Raw genomic sequence first — 19,944 nt, forward strand, 5'->3', positions numbered from 1 at the left:
TTCTCTCCGTTCACATGTTGGTCCACGGTGAATCTCGTCTCTGCTGAAACCTTCACTTCACAAATTTTACAGTACAATATAATACCATCACTAAAAATACAGTGTCGCCATACTCCTATAAAAACTGTTTTAATTTCGCGGAATTGCTTGTTTTTAATTTCGGCATGGCAAAATAGAAATATTACTTCAGTACCTCTAAACGACTACCTTCCGCTCTGTGAATGACTGAATTGTAACCAGTACACAAGAGCCCGTGACAGTGCGAACCTCAAGCAGGTAATTTCACCCCCACATTCCTTTAGGGGACAAAGTCTGTCTTAAAATAGACATGACCGGTTAGTTGGACGAGTCCAAATGTTTAACATAACATGAATAGGGGAGACCACAATGCAACAGATTTCCAAGAATTCATAGATTTCGTGCTTCAGAAACATAATTTTACTAATATTAACAATAGTGTAATCAAAATCGCTAAAAATGACAAAAACCCGGATTTGTTCTTAAAATATGACTAATAGAAAGTAATAATCCGTAAAAAAAATGCCCTATCAGAGAAAAGTGTCCAAAAATGCATAAAAATGACCCATCAAATTGGTTTAATTTCACTGAAAATAATATGAGCTACATTTATCTTCCATAGAGCATTGCCCTAGCATCATCAGAAAAAAATGCAAAGTCATCGAAATCCGGGCCCTAATCATGATGCTCAGTGGGCATGAGAAAGTTCCTTCCTATGAGGATTCGAACCAGCGCGCATTCCATAATGAGAGTTTTAAGCAGACTCTCTTAGACGACGATACCACGGCCAGAAGTGTCCTCTAATGACAGTACAGAATTGCTTGTTTGTTACTTGTAATATGCACGGTGTTCCATTCAAACCTCCCTGATTTCAATTAATCATTGCTAACAAGGTATGCGGATTTATGAAATGAGATTGGTACTAGAAGAAAGAGAAACTCAAAGAATTTGTATTTCGTTTTTTTTTTTAAATTGATTGTTTTGTCACTACGTTGCGCAACAATCGCAAAAGCAAAAATAGCGACTCCACAGCAACGCGGGCAAACGCTGGTATGGTATGCGAAGACGAAATCCGTAATTTCAAATTACAGACGAGTGTACTGAGGAGTTGCACCTGATGCAAAATCAATTAGGCTCTGGTTCAATAAGTTGCTTACGACCAGCAGGGTCCTAAAACAATCTGGTGGAGCTCGGCGTTCCATGACAGAAGAAAAAATGGAAGAAATTCGAGCGGGATTTCAGAGAAGCCCGAGTAAATCCATTCGCCAGACATCAAGGGAATTCATTGTGCTTCCGACAACTCTGTAATTTCGTTGCGTTGAAATTACGGATTTCGTCTCTGCATACCACACCACCGTTTGCCCGCATTGCTGTGGAGTTGTCATTTTTGCTTTTGCGAATGTTGCGATTGTTGTGCAACATAGTGACAAAACAATCAACTTCAAACAAATGAAATACAATTTCTCTGAGTTTCTCTTTCTTTTAGTACCAGTCTCATTTCATTAATCCGCATACCGTGTTAGCACTGATTAATTGAAATCAGGGAGGTTTGAATGGAACACCTTATATTTTTTAAGAATGTATTTTAGTGAATAACTGAAAAATGCTATTAACTGAAGAATTTAATCCGTAACGTTGGGATTAACAGGAATGATTCGAACAAAGCAGTAGCAGTAAGAAATTATTTTAAAAAGTTATTTTAATTTTTCCCTCGGATTCAACTGGAATTTGCGTGAAAAGAAAATAGATGTTGGGGAAGATTTTCTCGATGTAGCTTAATCTCTTTTTATTGCATAATTCCAGTAATGTGGTTCATCACTACATGAGGACGCGAACTCTTTACACCCAATAATATTACGAATTCTCCGATATAAAATATGAGTTTAAGATCTGAGCAGTCATTTGAGAAGAAAATGCTCAAAATGTTTCTTGCAGGAACTGGATAAAATAGAGAACAATATGGTATCCCTAATATTGTAGCATCATAGTTCCATAAAACTGCCTGTTCGATTTGGGTGAGCACAAATAAATGACAAAGTTGTAAAGTTAAGCTCTTAGTTTTGCAAATAAAATAAAATAAAATGCGAGGAAGAAAGCTGCCAAAGCAAAGGCCCAGGACCCAGAAGTTAGGAATTAATGAAAGTTGTTGATGTTTCTCAAGTCAGGTCCCTTTACAGTGGCATCGGCTGCATCAACTCGAAGACACAGTACAGAGCTCGATGACCAACTCAATGAACTCCCGTCATCAATGAGCAACCACGAGATGGACGAAGACAATGACGACAATGACGTTGCCATGCCTCAGAATGTTTCGTGCATCTCTCCAGACATGCCATCTTGTGCTTCGGGAATGTCTGGTAAATATTATTATTCATATTTCCTAAACCTTAGACGTTGTAATACCTTAACTCAGGAAGTACAGCAATTCTTTACTGGCATGCAAAGAATACTACAGCAGCGAAGACTGAAATCAAGAAAACAACGCTGTAGTCATGTAATCTGCAAAAGTAGGTAATAAAATCATGTCCAGAATAGTACTTCATTACCAAAATTATTATCCATATTAATTTTGTGTAGCGCTTATACAGGGGCGTCAAAAACACCTGACAGTTTTTACAATGCAATACAAATCATACCCGCTGAATGTCGCTGCTGTAGTTGTGTACGTTTTGGAGTTTAGTTGAGGTGGAACGTTGGTGTACTAAACACCGCATTGCTGCTGTAGAGTTGTTTATCAAAACAGAGTCCGTTACTGCTACGCAGCGTCGGTTTCGACTTCAGTTTGATACACGTCATGCACCTAGTCGCAATACCTTGGTATTATGGGTAGCAAGATGGCGTACAAAGGGGTCAAAGGATACCAAGCCACTAGGACGTCCTCGTTCGGTTCGTACACCTGTAAATGTAGAATTGGTTCTGAAAGCAGTGCGTCATAGTTTCAGGCTGTCAACTCGGCGACATGCTGTCGCTCTTCGTTTGCATGACAATCTTCTAAGAATGGCCATGGAGATCCTCGCTGTGTGAGGTGTTGCTCCATCTTGCTGGAACCACCACTCACACTCACAATGACCACGGACGAAATTCGGAGAAAGAGTTTCCACCATCTTCATGTAACGCTCGGAGTTTAGTAACTGTTGTTCCTTCCTCATCCTCTAAAAAAATAAGGCTCAATGATGCTATCCGAACAAATTCCGCATCAGACTGTCGTCTTTTCACTGTGCAGTGTGCGTTCATGCAGTTCCTGAGGATTGTTAGGAGCCCAGTATCGGTAATTCTGTTTGTTGACATATCCATAGAGGTGGAAGCGTGCTTCATCGGATATGATTAACGTACCCACAATACCAAGGTATTGCGACTAGGTGCATGACGTGTATCAAACTGCAGTCGAAACCCACGCTGCGTAGCAATAACGGACTCTGTTTTGATGAACTTCTACCGCAGCAATTCGATGTTCAGTAGACCAACGTTCCATCTCAACTGAACTCCAAAACGTACACAAGGACACCAACTACAGCAGCAACATTCAGCGGGTATGATTTCTATTGCATTGCAAAAACCGTCAGGTGTTTATGACGCACTCTTAGAACTGCATGTGTGATAGTGGAATAAGGAGATAGAGAGGAAAGGATAAGTATAAGTTACTAGGCTTGATGTGAATGTCCTCTAAACTTCTTGTGAGATCGTGAAAACGTGAGGAAAGAGTAGAAATTTTTAACAATGTTGGGTATACAAGAAAATTCAAAAATCTTAATGTTGTTATAAATTGTGACAGACATTCATCATTCCAATATTAAACCTAATAACAAGAACCAATTGATGTGCGCATTCGTGGAGTGATTTTCTTAAGGATAACTTACCCCTGAGTTCAAAACTAATTCCTCCTCCATTTGATTGCATGCATGAACAAATCACAAAGAATTTTGATCCAAAACGACTGACCTATAAAATTCTTGCAACAGATTTAATGTGTTCAATGGTACGAAATGTAAGCACAGTTCTGTAATTCATGGAATCATAGTATCATCATCAGTGATTTAAAGCTGGGTTTCATGTAAAACCATTTTATTTTTCTTGATATCAGGATTAGATGACAACTGCCTAGATGCTGTACTGGGTGATGGCATACATGGCCAAATTTTACAAGACAATATTTGTTATCAAGAATTAAGTTCGCAGAGTGATTTGAGAAAAGCAGTGGAAAATGAAAAATTTACTGTAAGTATAATTACCTTAACCTTGAATGTTCAGTGTATTTTATAGCAGTCATTGTGGTTAAGATCCATTCATTCATTTTTCTTTCTAAATGACGTATAACAAATCATTTCTCACCATTATACGTATAATCCTAATAAATTATTAGGCTATATATTTTATACGTAAGAAGTAATATTTATTTTACTTTTATTTATTTATTTTCCTAATAATTGTAACATAAAATCTAATAAAAACAAAAGCTTTAGCTCACCTTTGAAAGAGTAGAACTCGTGCTCAGGGGCGAATTCCTGAATTGAAATTAAGAAGTATATAATACAATTTGTCTTTTGTTTACTAAGCAATAAGAATATATAAATTTAAATTTACAATTTTTCATTGTTTATAAAATCCATACATAACTTTTTAAATTTAATACTAGAACTATTAGAATTGACAAGATTAGGATATTTAAATATAAATTTGTTATATATTCTTGGGCCTAAATTACTAATATGATTAAATACTGTAGTAGTGTTGAATTTTGGTTCAGAAAATCTTAAAGAATCCATACCTTTTGTTTCATAATTGTGAGAATACAATTCAAAATTATTTCGATTTTATGTACGAATTTTATTAATACAATATAATAAATTCGTCTTATTTTAAGAACATTAAAGTTTAAAAACTATTTTTCAGATGGAAAATCAATAGTTTATGAAGACATATTTTAATTGTTTCCTTCTGTAATAAATAAAGTGGATTAAAATTGGTTTTAAATAAGCTGCCCCATTCTATAATTCCATACATAATTACCGATTGAAATAAAGTTAAGTATATTGTGCGTAATAAACTTATTGACAAGTAATTCCTCAATAAAACAAAATAATATACTATTTTACGTAATTTATTACAAAGGTAGTTCATGTGTTGGTTCCATTTTAAATGATTGTCGAAAATTATGTCTCAATATTTAACTTCAGAGGACTCCTTAATAATCAGACATTTACATTGTATAAAGCAACAATTAGAGTTATATAATTTAATACTTAATATAATATCAGTTATATTTAAGTTATACGTAAGAATATATGTAACGAAACTAAAATTAAATCATATTTCTCGTATGTTACATAATTTATTTGTTCGTAAAGAATGGCATTAATCTCTTCTTTTCTCAAGTTGCTACATAAGAAAACTAATAAAAATAGCACTGCTACAGTTGGCAACTACGATAGACAGTATAAAGAAAGGGCCTTTAGTTTATAACCGAAAATTTAAATTTTACTCAACTTGTTGAATGAGACTTTTTTAAGTGTGCGCTGTTGCTTTGTATTCTATCGTATGAAATAACCGCAAATTGTCTTTCTTTACGTCAATTAAATACTTATGGAAGTATTGACTCGATTATTCCACTCTCTGACCGCATATCAAATTCCGATTTTCGCGTCAGTAAAGAAGTTGTAAGTATATTTCCATGGAATTGTAAAATTCACACATTTTTCTATGAACTTCTTTAGACATTTTCTCCACGATGGTATCGAAAACAGAAATTCTTGTTTACAATTTGTTTCTCACTAGAGCACAACAGGCATGTCTTTGCGTGTAAAAGGAAGCTCATCCCCGCATGAGTGAGATACTGATATATTTGCAACGGTACATGTACTCGCCATAGAACAGAGTAACACAAAGTCGATCAAATTTGTGTTTTCGTTCCGTCGATTACGGTGTTTCTCAGATGATTAAGAAAACTACAATTAAGGGATTAGGTATAGCTTACAGCAGTAAAATTTTTTGGAAATATTCAACATTTTTTTTCCTCCATTACTGTATCCTGTACAATAATGAAAATTGGTATGTGTGAAACACTGTCGTTATGCTAAATGGAAAAAATACAAATATTTTTACGATTAAAAAAAATTATATGTATATATATTTTTTTCAAAATTCAAAATGCAAAATGTTGGCAGTTTACTGTAGTGATGAAGCATTTCCCTCATAACTCATAAACTTTTAAAATTTTTCATGTTCTCTCTCTCTCTTATATTTTATTGCTGAAACACATGTTTACAATATCATGCTCTTTCAACTACATTCCTCAATAAATTATATATATATATATATATATATATATATATATATATATTAAATTTTTGTGTTAGAATGAAGTAATGATATTTGATCATTTTTAAATAAATTTATTTTTTTTGCAGACAATCTATCAAAATAGAGAAGTGATCTTGCATCATATTGTAGATATGGCATGCATAAATACACATAAAATATTTAATCGCACAATGTTTGGTAGTTTTTTAGTTATGTGGGAAACGCTTCATCACTGCAGTGAACAGAATTTTGAAAACAAAAATGTAAATAACTTTTTTTAATCGTAAAAATATGTTTTTCTTATAGCAGGACAGTGTTTTACACATACTTAGTTTTATTATTGTACAAGATACAGTAATGGAGAAAAAAATGTTGAATATTTCCAAAATTTTACTGCTGTAAGCTGTACCTAACCCCTTAAGAGAAGTTTCAGCTTCTATCTCAATTTGTTGTGCAATCCGAAGCAGGTTTCACAACCAGAACCTGTGCGTACCTAAAGGCTCGTATCCACGAAGTGAGGCTACCACGATTTACCGACACTCGCGGCAGCCTCGCTTATTCTATGCCTCGCGGTTTTGGTCTTGTGTAGCGAGGCAAGAGCGCAAAGCGGCGTGAGCCACCAATTAGTGCGTGGCAATTGAGGCAGTAACATCGGCTTGCGTGATGGCATCCTTACCAACGAACAGTCCACACGGAGCGAGTTTATCACTGCGAGACACTTCTGATCGTATCCACAAATCGAATGGAGTTGACTCACGAGTGAGGCAGCCTCGCATCTTTGCGAGGCAAGATATTCACTGAACGAAGCGAGCAATACGAGCTAGCGTCGTAATAATGCTTCGCTTTGTGGATTCTCGCCTTAATATAGTGCAACGTGCTGCATTTGACACTATGGGATTCAGTTTTGACGTACTGGTACATGTTACATATCACCTCTCGTGCTCATTTTTATAGTAACGCACGTTTGCGATCTTCCGCTTTATTATTGAATACAGACATGAACACTTAAATTAAAAATTAGAAAAAAAAAACTGAAGCAAAACAGAAATACGAACCATTAACAAAGAAGGAAAGAAACGCAGATTTATGCCCTTGGCTAAGGCGGCCTGCATCATTTACTTTTTTATGTATCGCATCCTGATTAGAGTAACATTCGACTAGAGTGATACATAGTTGTTTGTACTCTAACAATAAGGGTGTATCTAATTGTTACATAATTCATTCCGGACCAACATGAGATGAGTTATGATTACAGCTAACACCAGGGTTTTTTTAAGTGTGTAATTGTTCTATCTATTGAAAGCTTGAATATGAGTTTATCTTTGATAAGTTCTGTGGCCTGGAGGAAAAATGGTCTTAAGTAAGAACTTTTATACTTTTCAGGAGAGCAGTAGAAAGACTGAAATTGGTGTCAATTATAGTTTTTTTTTTAATTAAGAGGTTTTTCCTGGATATTATTTGTTCACATTTCTTCTAAAATAGGTAATGTTGTTCATTTAACAATTTTCTTAATTATTTCCAAAAATAGCCGCACTTAAGCCCTTTTAAGACTACAACCCAAACTGAAAAGAAGGGACTATTTAAACATAAGAATTTTTTCATGTTAAAATAAAATGGGAAATATAAATTATTAGGAATGCAAAATAGGTCTTAAACAATATAGGACTGTTTACCTGGTGCTTAAAGTTTTAAAAGGAAAGGGCATCAGTATGTGATAAAATACCTAAAATACAAGTTAGACCTTTTTAATAGGGAAGCATGGGAAATAAACATGTGATGTTTGTAAGGAATAAAGTATTAAATATTCTTAAGTCCTTTATTCTATGTGTGGTCGATTCAAAAAGTACTTAGGACATTTGGTAACGCTCTATAAATCCAGTAAGAAGTCTTATTTGACTTTAACTGTTTTACCAGATTGTAGAGAATTGTTTCCGCTTTCAAAATATATAAAAATCTCATTTTCAGAAAATATTGACTTAAGACCTTTTTCCTCCCGGCCACAGAATTAAGTGGCATTACTCCGCGAAAGAATTTTGTTGTGGTTAGATGCTGATGCACAATACAGTCACTTCCGAATGCGGGAAATCACTTTCAATACGTGTTACATGTAGCTGTAAATTTGACATTTTGGAAGTGCAAGCCTTACATTGTGTAAAATAAATATATACAGAGCCTTCAAATATATGTTCACCCATGAGTGCTCCATGTGTGGCGGTTGGAAGCACGCTGTTTGACGGCAGAGTCAGATTTAATAGCCCCTTAAGTCAAGCGCATAGATTGCCCATGCAAATTATAATCACAACAACCACCTACCTTCGTCATATTATAAGATATTGGAAATGATGTCCTCGTGCCGCTACACATCTCCCACACATTTTAAGAAAATTTGCAATGACACGTATTAATTCTCCTTCTGAAACTGCTGGAATTTTCCGTCTTATATTATTTTTCAGTTTTTTTTTTCTTCAATGTATGCGGGTTATTCCGATACACTTTATTTTTTAAGGTCCCACATAAATAGAAATTGTTTGCGGTAAGATCTAGGAATCGAACTGGCCATATTCCCTTACTGATGGAGTCTGCGTTTGGTTACCTAAATCCTCCAAACAACCCGCAACAGTGTAGGTATGTATGGAGTATAGCCTGACGGCATCCAACGATACTTAGTTTAGGCGTGCTGTTCAGTGAACATACGAAAACAAAACAAAGCTAGACGGTTGGAAATGAGTGCTCCAACAGACGAATTTGGTAACGAGTACGTCATTAAAAAAAAAGAAAATGTATTTTATGTTAAAGAAAGAAAAATGTTTCATTTGAAACACTTAAAAATGTTTACAGTAATTTATTGTAATATGTAAAGTACGCACTCATAATTTTTTTTATTTTAAGTTTTTGCTGACATTTGTATTATTTCATGTTTTTAATTCCACACTTTAATTAGATCTAAAGTAAGTTCTACTTACTGTGAAAATCAGTGCTAGAAAATTTCGGGCGCCAGGTAATCAAGTTTTATGTCGCGCCTGAATTGTTTATTAAATTCAAAATGTTTTAAGACTTCGATTTCTTTTATGTCACTACGACTAATACATAATGACAAAAGCTGTTGTAGAAGAAATTCGAATGTGCTTTTTAAATTAATATCTTCACATTTGTTGCGCATCTAAAGATATTGTTCTACATAGCTTCAGAGCGTCTCTGAGAGCGTGTGTTTGCATTGCATAGATATTTAATATTGTTTAATATATTTCAGTGTCCACACCTATGGAGTAACGGTCTGGCCGCGAAACCAGGTGGCCCGGGTTCGAATCCCGGTCGGGCAAGTTACCTGGTTGAGATTTTTTCCGGGGTTCTCCCCTCAATCCAATACGAGCAAATGATGGGTAACTTTCGGTGCTGGACCCCGGACTCATGTCACCGGCATTATCACCTTCATATCATTCAGACGCTAAATAACCTAGATGTTGATACAGCGTCGTAAAATAACCCAATAAAATAAACAAAAATTCAGTAAATGTATCTTTGTCTTAGCTCGAATGGTTTTCTCATTGTATGTACAGACAAAATGTGAAGTCTCTCAAAATAAAGGGGCTGGTTCATAATTTTTTTTATTTTTAGTTTTGTCTACGCCTAGTAAACATTATCGTTTATTGCATATAAGCTGCCTTTAAGTAAATACTTCGTTACTTTTGTTATTAAATCCAAGCGGTATTTTGTACACGAGTACTATTCCTGTTGTTCCCGACTTACACACACAAGTACACGAAGAAACATACGCAAGCACACAATACCGGAGCGTGCTAAAGTGCAACGTCAACCGTTTACTCGCAACTTGCTCTCCGTACCAAGCGAACTAGTATGATCAATGTACACCTAACTTCTATTCAAAGTAACCAAACACAGGACCAGTGGCGTAACGTCAATGTAAGCTAAAAAGCTTAGCTTCCCCAGTTAATAATAATTTCATAATAAACCTGCACTTTATGGACAAAATTATTTATTAATTTTAATAGAATTTATATTTACGCGTTAAATATTCTGATGCGGCAGCTCAGGATGATTTGTGATGCAGCAGTAAACAAGAAGCCTGCACACACCAGCTTCCCAAGCAGACTGGTTTATTCTGTGTAATCCACCCCGCAGATTTTCCATCCCTTTCTAACTAAACTACCCTAGTCGCAAGGCTCGTAAGAAGCTAGCTTTAACATTTAAAATAAGTAGTTTCCGAGTTATCCCTTTTCGTCAGTTGTGTTCAGTTCAAGTGTTAGTGTGCATTGTGGCCGATGTAATAATAATGAGCGAAATAACAGTTCCTGACACTAATTTACTTGAATTTTTTAGGACAATTGTAGTATCAAGACTGACTTACGAACAAAAGTGTGATTTAAAAAACAAATGACCGACTCCCTTGCTGTCAATGAAGGACACAACCAAAAGACAGACGCATACTTGCGTAATGATACTAATACTGTATCTATTGACCGTTAATATTGTGATTTCTCTAAGTATGACAGGAAGTGAGCTAATGTTATACGTATACGTGTCTATTTGTTAAGAGATATGTGTAAACCGTGAAATCATATAATCATTTGAGGTCATGCCTTATTGGTGTTACTTACGATGTTCCAACCAATCTTAGACTGCTGACTTGACATTGACTACTATTTATTTTAAGACTATATTTTTGTAATACGTTTTCTCATATTGCATGTAAGACAATTTGAGTCAGCTTCCCCTGCTCAAAATTTCATGCTACGCCACTGCACAGGACTCTACTGATGATCCTATCTTCAAAAATTGCCGCAATTAACGCTTACGAGAGATCAGCTATATGCGTTGTAGCGGAATTTTGTGCATTCAGTGTCAGATAATTCTTCTAGGAATTGTGTGATTATGTTAACTCTGTACCTCTGCGCATTCATGATATTATATAGACTATATATACAGGGTGATTCACGAGGATTTTACGGAGCTTATTTCCGAAGACATTCTGAGCAGAAAATGTCATATAAACCTTTGTCCTAATCTCAATATTTTCAGAATTACACTAATTTGAAATTGTTTGTGAAATACCATTATTATTGACTTTTATAGGTAAAAGAACATATTACAGATAAAGAATGAACTATTCAGAAGTATCGTTTCTTTAATTAGCTAATGTTCTGAAGCTAAAAATGTGTTGTGAATTCCATAGTTGCTTCATACAAAATTTTTTCCCGATTTGTTAACTACAAAATTACATTTTCTTACTCATTTATCATAATTATTACAAATCACGCCACTATCGTAAATTCTTCAGGATTGTACATTAGGATGCATAACTAAACTGTAAAGAATCAAGTTCCTAAAGTCGTATGATTTGTAATAATTTTTGTGATAAGTGCGTAAGAATGATGCAATTTTTGGTTAAAATTGAAAAACAAAATCTGTACAAAGCAATTAACAACACATTTTTAGCTTCAGAACACTAGCCAATTAAAGAAATGATACTTCCAAATAGTTCATTCTCTATCTGTAATATTTTTTTTTACCCTTAAAACTAAAGAAGAAAGGTTTTTTACTAACAACTTCAAATTAGTTTAACTCTGAAAATATTGAGATTAGAACACATGTTTATATGACATTTTTATCTTCGGAAATAAGATCCGTAAGTGACCGTAAATCCTCGTAGGTCCTGTAATTCTGTAAGTATTCACTACCCACCATCAATTTTTTGGTCATGCAATGGCATTTCAACAAAATTAGGTTTTTCTGCACTTCATTATCTGTTGTTCTGTACGGCCATGTAAATAGAACCATGTTTCATCCGTGACAAAAATTAAATATGGATCAATAGACCCATTATAAACATTATCCAACACCCAATTGGAGAAATTTACTCAACTTACATTACTATGTGGCTGTAATTCCTGAACAAATAAAGTTGTACCTAACTGTTTTTATTGGATACACTAATTTCGAGATCTTGCAGTACCTATATATTCTTGTAATACCGTATGCGATTTCTATTTATGGGTAACTCAAAGAATAAATAATGTAAAGTGTATCGGAATACCTGCATATGTTGGAAGAACTGAAAGACAATATAAGTAGGGAAAATGCAGCGATATCGAAACTAATGCCTGATAATGCAAATTTTCTTAAAAGGTATGATAGATGTGTGGCGGCACAGGGACATCATTTCCAACATATTCTATGACAAAGGTAGGTGATTATTGTAATTGTAATTTGCATGAGCAATCTATGCGCTTGACTTAAAGGACTATGAACATCCGACTCTGCCGGCAAACAGCGTGCTTTCAGCTGTCACGCGCTGCCGTACACTCACTGATGAACGTCAATTTGAGGGTTCTGTATTTAAAGTAATAAAAATGAGTCATCCTCTAAATCAACCACACCCGACATGTCTTAATCTGCGAAGTCATTTCATTACAGTCTTTTTTCATTTCTATACCTCGTAGATAGATCAAGGGATTTTCTCGCTAAATGCGTATGTTACTTTTCCCATTTAAATCCAATACCGTTAATCAGTCTTCTCAGATAATTGATTTACTTTGGAAATTAATGCCTCTTTTGTTGAAATCATCAAGTTCGATCATTTTCGTAAAGACGTAATGCTTAATGTCCACTTTCTAACTTTCAATATTCTTCAAATCGAACTGACATGCCTTTCACTTGACATTTCTCCTTCTTTCTTTTTTTCTTTCTTTCTTTCTTCCTTTCTTTCTTTCTTCCTTCCCTTCTTTCTTTCTTTCTTTCTTCCTTTCTTTCTTTCTTTCTTTCTTCCTTTCTTTGTAAAGTTTTGGCAAAAACATTTATTTTGTTCTTTTGTTTCTTACTTAATGGAGTCATGTATATGGATAAAGGGATAAGGCAAGGTTGTGGTTTGTTCCAAATAATTTTCGACCCAACATTAAATATTAAGGCCGGATGCACACAAAATCAGACGCGACGCGACATTTGATCTAATGGTACTTGTCTCCCATTGATTTCTTATGATGTGGTGCACATAGAATCAGACGCGGCGCGACGGTCGCGAGCAGACATGGGTAGACACGGAGAGACAACATCGAATGACTGCTTGAAGTTCATCGCGAGGAGACTGTCTGATAGCTGCAGTGTACTGCGCATGCGTTAGTAGCGGCCATGATTGCACGCTTTCACTATCTAAAAAATCCTATTGTTGTGTAGTGCACATTATTCATAATGAAGCTCGATGTGGATAAATTAGTTGTTGTAGTACAGGAAAGATACGTTCTATATATAATCTTTGAAACAATATCACGACAATAATGTGGTTTCTAAAAATATGTGAGAAATTCCATGCAATAAGATGAAAGCACCACGTGAATAATAATTAATAATAATAATAATAATAATAATAATAATAATAATAGTTTGTTGTAGGCCTACTTCTCTACTCTATACTATCACTCATTATTGATTTAATATATTATTTTTATTTATTGTTAATCGTGAAGTAGTCATAAACATACAAAATGACGTTTGTGCACTATATTAGTAGTACTTCATTTGAAAACTCTTTCAATTGTATAAAGTTTTAGGCGTAGCGTCCTTAGGAAATAATAATCAAATACAATAGAATTTCTCATATAGACGGTCCTCTTTCATTGGCGCCATTTTCTAGCCTAGGCCAGTTTTTCAAACCCACGCAGCCAGCAAATCAGTTATCGCGAGCAGACCGTGTGGAGCTGTAACGAGGCGTTGTAAAGCAAAACGTCGCGTATCGCCTGATTCTGTGTGCACCCGGCCTAAATTTCCCGGTTCTGGCTATGTAACGTTTCAAAGCAATAGGGCGTATAGTTGCAGAAATCACACAACTTCACAATTAACCGACACAAATAATGACACAGGCTGAACGTGATTGTAACACAGACTGTACTATGTAGCCCAGACATATTCGTGAACATAAACTAAAACCAGACAGTTGCTTTGTTTACTCAAATTACGAGGGAGAGACGTTTGAAATGCGATGCGATATCAGGAATAGAAAGGATCATACACTGGTTTCTAAGGTGTAGATCAAACTTCGAAGGAACAACATATACTGTACTGCACAGTTAAACGCTTACACAATGTGAAATTCATCGTTTGTGTATATACGTGTGTATATATGCCTGCTGATTGACGTTTCCTCGCTATGAGATCTACCGCGAACAGTGAAGGCTGGTTCACAATAAATTGTGGACGGAAACGACAACGAGAACGGAAATAATGATAAAAATAAATGTATTTAAATGTGAGCGTTCACAATAGTTAATTATGAATGCTCACATTTAAATACATTTATTTTAACCATTTTTTCGTTCTCGTTCTCGTCGTTCCCGTTCCCGGTTTATTGTGAATCAGCCTTGTCGGATTACCGAACGTTGTGTAATCGAGATACTAATGTATTAATATTCAAAATATTTAATCTTAGAATGCTGCATTAATACATTACATTTAAATTTTGAAATAGTACGTAATACTTTTGAAAGTTACAAGAATTTTCTAATTGCTTGTCTCATTCTTTCCGAAGCCCTATCATGTGGATGAAGTTGTGCAAGCTCTGCTGGCAGACCACAATATGTTAAGTGACGGAATGAAGAAATACATAAGGCAATATCGAGTGGATCTGAACCACAGGCAATCAACCTGGACCAGACTACAAGTAGAGAAGAACTTGTACGTTTTAACAGGCCTGTTGTATGATTGGTTGGAGCATTTGAGAGTCCCAATTCTTAGTAGAGATGACTTGAGTTACATTGTGATCCTGGGCAACCATCCAGAAACCTGCCTGAAGAAACTTGATGTAGTAAGTTATTGTTGTTGCATTGAATGATAATATAGATATGTCTAGAAATAGTGCATTACAAATAAGTTACAATGAATACTGTATGAAATATTTTAATTGTAGCATGCTGTGTTACGGATTTCTCTCCGTTTATTTCAAGACTTTTACTTACCGGTACGTAGGCTATTACAGTTAATTTCTTCATCACAATAATCGATACCACTACCACTACCGTTATTATTATTATTATTATTATTATTATTATTATTATTATTATTATTATTATTATTATTATTATTATTAGTTTCTGTCTTGGTCATCAGTGATCAATCTCATATCTTACATACAAAAAATATCAAAAGGCCCCACTACCTACAGGTCCGTTCTGACTTCTGGAAATTTGATAATCATCTATTGACATAAGTAGCTCACACAATATTCCCCCGTCTCTTATATTCATAATTTCTTTTGTAGTTAGTCGTTCCATTCCCATTCGCAAAAATTTTGAAAACACTCTTGTTCAGTTTATTTTTTCATTTAATTCTCTCGTGTTTATTGAATTTTAATTAGGCCTACATTTAAGTATGTGATCTATCCGTAGGTAAGATGATAAGAAAACGGGTATAAATGTTTTTATGCTCGACCATGCCGAAATGTAGTAATTATACACCTGGTAGCAGCCCTTTAATGGGCCTCATTAAAATACAACTATTCATTAAATTTCAGCTGTTCCACCAATCAGAAAACACCATTGTAGCAATATGAAAGCGCAAGTATCGATTATTCTCGGATATGCAATCGAAAGACAACTAGCGAAACGTCACGGAGGCTGGAAATCCAATACTGTCGCAGAAGGTTATGTTCTGTTACTATAATAATTAGCGTTAATTGTAAACAATATTCAAATAAATTCAATTTGTCATCTCGTTTTTCAATGTCTAAATCTATTTCAAGGTTATATCAAGATTAATGTTTATTTTACTCTCTAGATTATATTAAGGTCAATGACATTTGTTTCTCGGAAAAAATCAATACTTTCGCGTCTGCGAACATCTCACAATTTACGAGATATTGCACAAGGTCAGTTCCGCTCCCCAGTCAGATAAGAATAACATGAATATACTTATGAATAATTTCAAGTTAGAAATATGGTCGAGCATAAAAAGTCGTATGAAATTTGCCTATAATAGCAATTAAGACGCTCGTATGAAAATTATGAAACTCGCTTGCGCTCGTTTCATAAACATACTCGCGTCTTAATTACTACCGTTATAGGCTCGTTGCATAATGTACTATTTTAGTAACAGGTTACAATGAAAGGGAAAAAATCTCTTGTGCATTTTTTCGTACTCACAGTGTTTCACATATGAAAAATCCGATATTTTTAACTTGTTGCTTTTATCATCGCTCAGTCACCACTCATTGAGACATGAATTAACCGAGCAGCTATCGAAAACTCTGTCTGTACGAGTAGCCTGTATGCCGTTCAAGAGCGTGGTAGTGGAGTGATGAGTGTAATAGAGGTAGTCCTCTCCAAATATGACGACTCATGCTCTCTTCTGATACAAAAAAATAAATTAATAAAATATAATAAAATAAATCCATAAAATACAGAAACTAAATCGATAATATAAGATGTTAAAAAAAAAGTATCAATATTTAGGAGGTGCTAGTATGCATCAAAACAAGAAAAAAAGTCTAATAAACATGGGTCCTACAACACATACTTTCTGAGATCTGAACACTTGTTCATAGTAGATGCTCAATGTGACGTCCATTCATGGCAGTGCATTCTTCTGCCCTTCGTCGTAAGGAATCACGCACTCTTTGAAATTGACCTGGTTGTTCTTGATAACCAAAAGTCTAGGGAATTTGGGTTTGGGGAACGAGCAGGCCAAGGCATGGGGCCTCCCCATGGGAATCAGTATACAGTCAAAGTGATATGAACAGTAAATTCAACGAGTTTCATAAAACATTTCTAAATATTTTTGAATCCAGTTTTCCTGTAAAGTATAAAAATGAAACAATATGTAACAATAGATGGATTACACAAGGTATTAAAATCTCATGCAAAACCAAGAGATCATTATACATACAGAGCAGAAATAGTAATGATACAAACTTAAAATAACACTATAAAAATTATTCAAAAATATTACACAAAGTAATTCAAAAAGCTAAAGAATTACACTATAATACAACAATACAAAACTCTGATAATAAAATCAAAACAACTTGGAACATAATTAAAAAAGAAAGTGGACGATCAAAAAGTAAAGTAACAAACTATACCCTTATATCTAACAATACAAAAACGTCAGACCCAAATGAAATTGCAAACATATTTAACAAATATTTTCTTACAGTAACTGATAACCTCAACATCCCCCAAGATAATGTTACTAACAGTTTAGATTCTTTAACACAATATTTTCCGACAAAATTCCCAAATATTCAAATATTTCCAACAAACAAACAAGAAATAATTGCAATTATTAAAAATCTAAAGTCAAAAAACTCCTCAGAGTATGAAGAAATAACAAGCAAAATATTAAAAGCGAGTTCACATATTATAGCTGGGCCATTAAGTTATTTATGTAACTATTCAATGTTCAATGGTATATTTCCCGAGAGATTAAAATATTCAGTGGTTATTCCTATCTTCAAAAAGGGAGAAACAACGTCTCCAGAAAATTACAGACCCATATCACTTCTACCAGTCTTCTCCAAAATCTTTGAAAAAGTAATGTATAAAATATTATATCATCATCTAGAAAGATACAACATTTTAGTCCCAGAACAATTTGGATTTAGGAAAAATAAAGGCACAGAAAATGCAACATTTAGTTTAACTGACAAAATTCTGGAGGCAGTAAATAAAAAATTACAAGTTGGAGAGATTTTCTGTGATTTATCCAAAGCATTTGACTGTATAAATCATAAAATGCTGCTAGATAAATTAGATTATTATGGAATTAAAAGTGTTGCACACCAATGGTTTCACTCATATCTCATAGATAGGAAACAGAAAGTTGAAATCAATACAACTATGAAATCTACATCGACATGGGGAACTATTAATAATGGAATTCCTCAAGGATCAATATTAGGTCCCCTACTTTTTCTAGTGTTTATAAATGATCTTGCCCCCCCCCTTATAAAAGATGTAGGTCATCCCATATTATTTGCAGATGACACAAGTATAGTAATTACAGCCAATAACTCCAACACATTCCAATCTTCAACAGAGGAAATTCTCTTCAAAATATGTGACTGGTTCTCAGTCAATAAATTAGTATTAAATTGTAACAAAACTAACATAATTCAATTTAAATCCTGTCCAAAATTCAACGTCGCAAATTTCTAGCGCAATAATTAACAATAGATCCCTATTAGAAACAACAACAACCAAATTTCTTGGCTTAAAAATCGATAATGTGTTAAATTGGAAAAATCATATTAAAGAAATTACCCCCAAACTAAATTCAGCTTGTTTTGCTATTAGATCTATGCAAAAGATAGTAAATATCAATACCTTAAAAACAATATACTTTGCATACTTCCACTCGGTAATGAGTTTTGGAATAATATTCTGGGGAAATTCCACAGATAGTAACAATATATTTCTATTACAAAAAAGAGTAATTAGAATAATAGTAGGTGCGAAATCTAGGGAGTCGTGTAGGACTATTTTCAAAAAACTACAAATAATGCCCATGGCTTGTCAGTATATCTTTTCATTAATAGTCTTCCTCGTATGTAATCGTGAAAACTTTGTAACTAATTCAACAGTTCATAGCATAAATACACGTCAAAAAAATGACTTTCATACTCCATCGGCAAGTCTATCGTGCTACCAAAAAGGAGTGCGTTATATGGCAGTAAAAATTTTTAATAGCCTCCCTATCGATATAAAAATGAAACTCAAAACATAAAATTATTTAGGGCCAAATTAAAGAAGTACCTAATTTCTCACGCCTTCTATTCTGTAGGTGAATTCATGACATTCAATAACACTTCATGAAATTGATACTAAAACTATGTGTTGTACTAGTAGACTATATTGTAAATCTCGTCTGTATATATTTCATCTAGACTGTGACTATAAATTAAGATTTTATAATAGTATTAAGTTTTTTGACTTGTTCCATATTCTAGCTGTAAGCATGTATGAATACCATGGAATGTTAATAAATACAATACAATACAATACAATACAATACAATCCAGCGGTCGTGAAATGTCAGCGTCAAGAGTTCATGCTCATTGCGGAAAAAATGTGCTGGTGCGCCATCAAACATGAACCACATCTGTAGTCTTTGCTGATATGGCACATACTCCAGCAAGGTAGCCAATATGTTAATAAGAAAGTTCTGATAACGAGCCCCAGTTAATCTGTGTGGTAGCACGTATGGCCCTTAATCTATCGCCAAGAACGATTATCCATACGTTGATTGAGAATCGATGCTGATGCCTTGTTTCTTCAAGTGCATGGGAATTTTCATCAGCCCACACATGCTGATTACGAAAATTCACAACACCACCTCTGCTGAACCCTTCTCATATCCGCAACAGAACTTTTCTTTTCAGTATTCCTTGCGACGTATCAGTATTCCATGCCAGGGGTGTCAACTACTGTATGATTATCTGGTAACCTGCTGTATTGTAGGACATAAAAATGCATTGCCATAAATGGACGTCACATTGAGCACCTCCTATGAACGAGTGTTCAGATCTCAGAAAGTATGTGTTGTAGGACCCATGTTTATTAGACAATTTTTCCTTGTTTTATTGCATACTATCACCTTCTGAAATATTGGATACTTTTTAACACCCTG

At 34.5% G+C, this 19,944-nt stretch overlaps 1 protein-coding gene across 1 annotated transcript in view; it reads left to right on the forward strand.

The window, feature by feature from the left end:
- LOC138707838 (protein tyrosine phosphatase domain-containing protein 1-like) overlaps nt 1-19,944 on the forward strand; it is a 436,109-nt gene that overhangs the window by 401,769 nt on the left and 14,396 nt on the right. The window contains exons 9-11 of the mRNA XM_069837814.1: nt 2,196-2,375; nt 4,100-4,233; nt 14,852-15,127. Coding sequence (XP_069693915.1) covers nt 2,196-2,375; nt 4,100-4,233; nt 14,852-15,127 — 590 coding nt within the window. The remainder of the gene's footprint in view (nt 1-2,195; nt 2,376-4,099; nt 4,234-14,851; nt 15,128-19,944) is intronic.

This window comes from Periplaneta americana, chromosome 10 (genome assembly GCF_040183065.1).
Source record: "Periplaneta americana isolate PAMFEO1 chromosome 10, P.americana_PAMFEO1_priV1, whole genome shotgun sequence".
Classification (NCBI taxonomy): Eukaryota; Metazoa; Arthropoda; class Insecta; order Blattodea; family Blattidae; genus Periplaneta; species Periplaneta americana.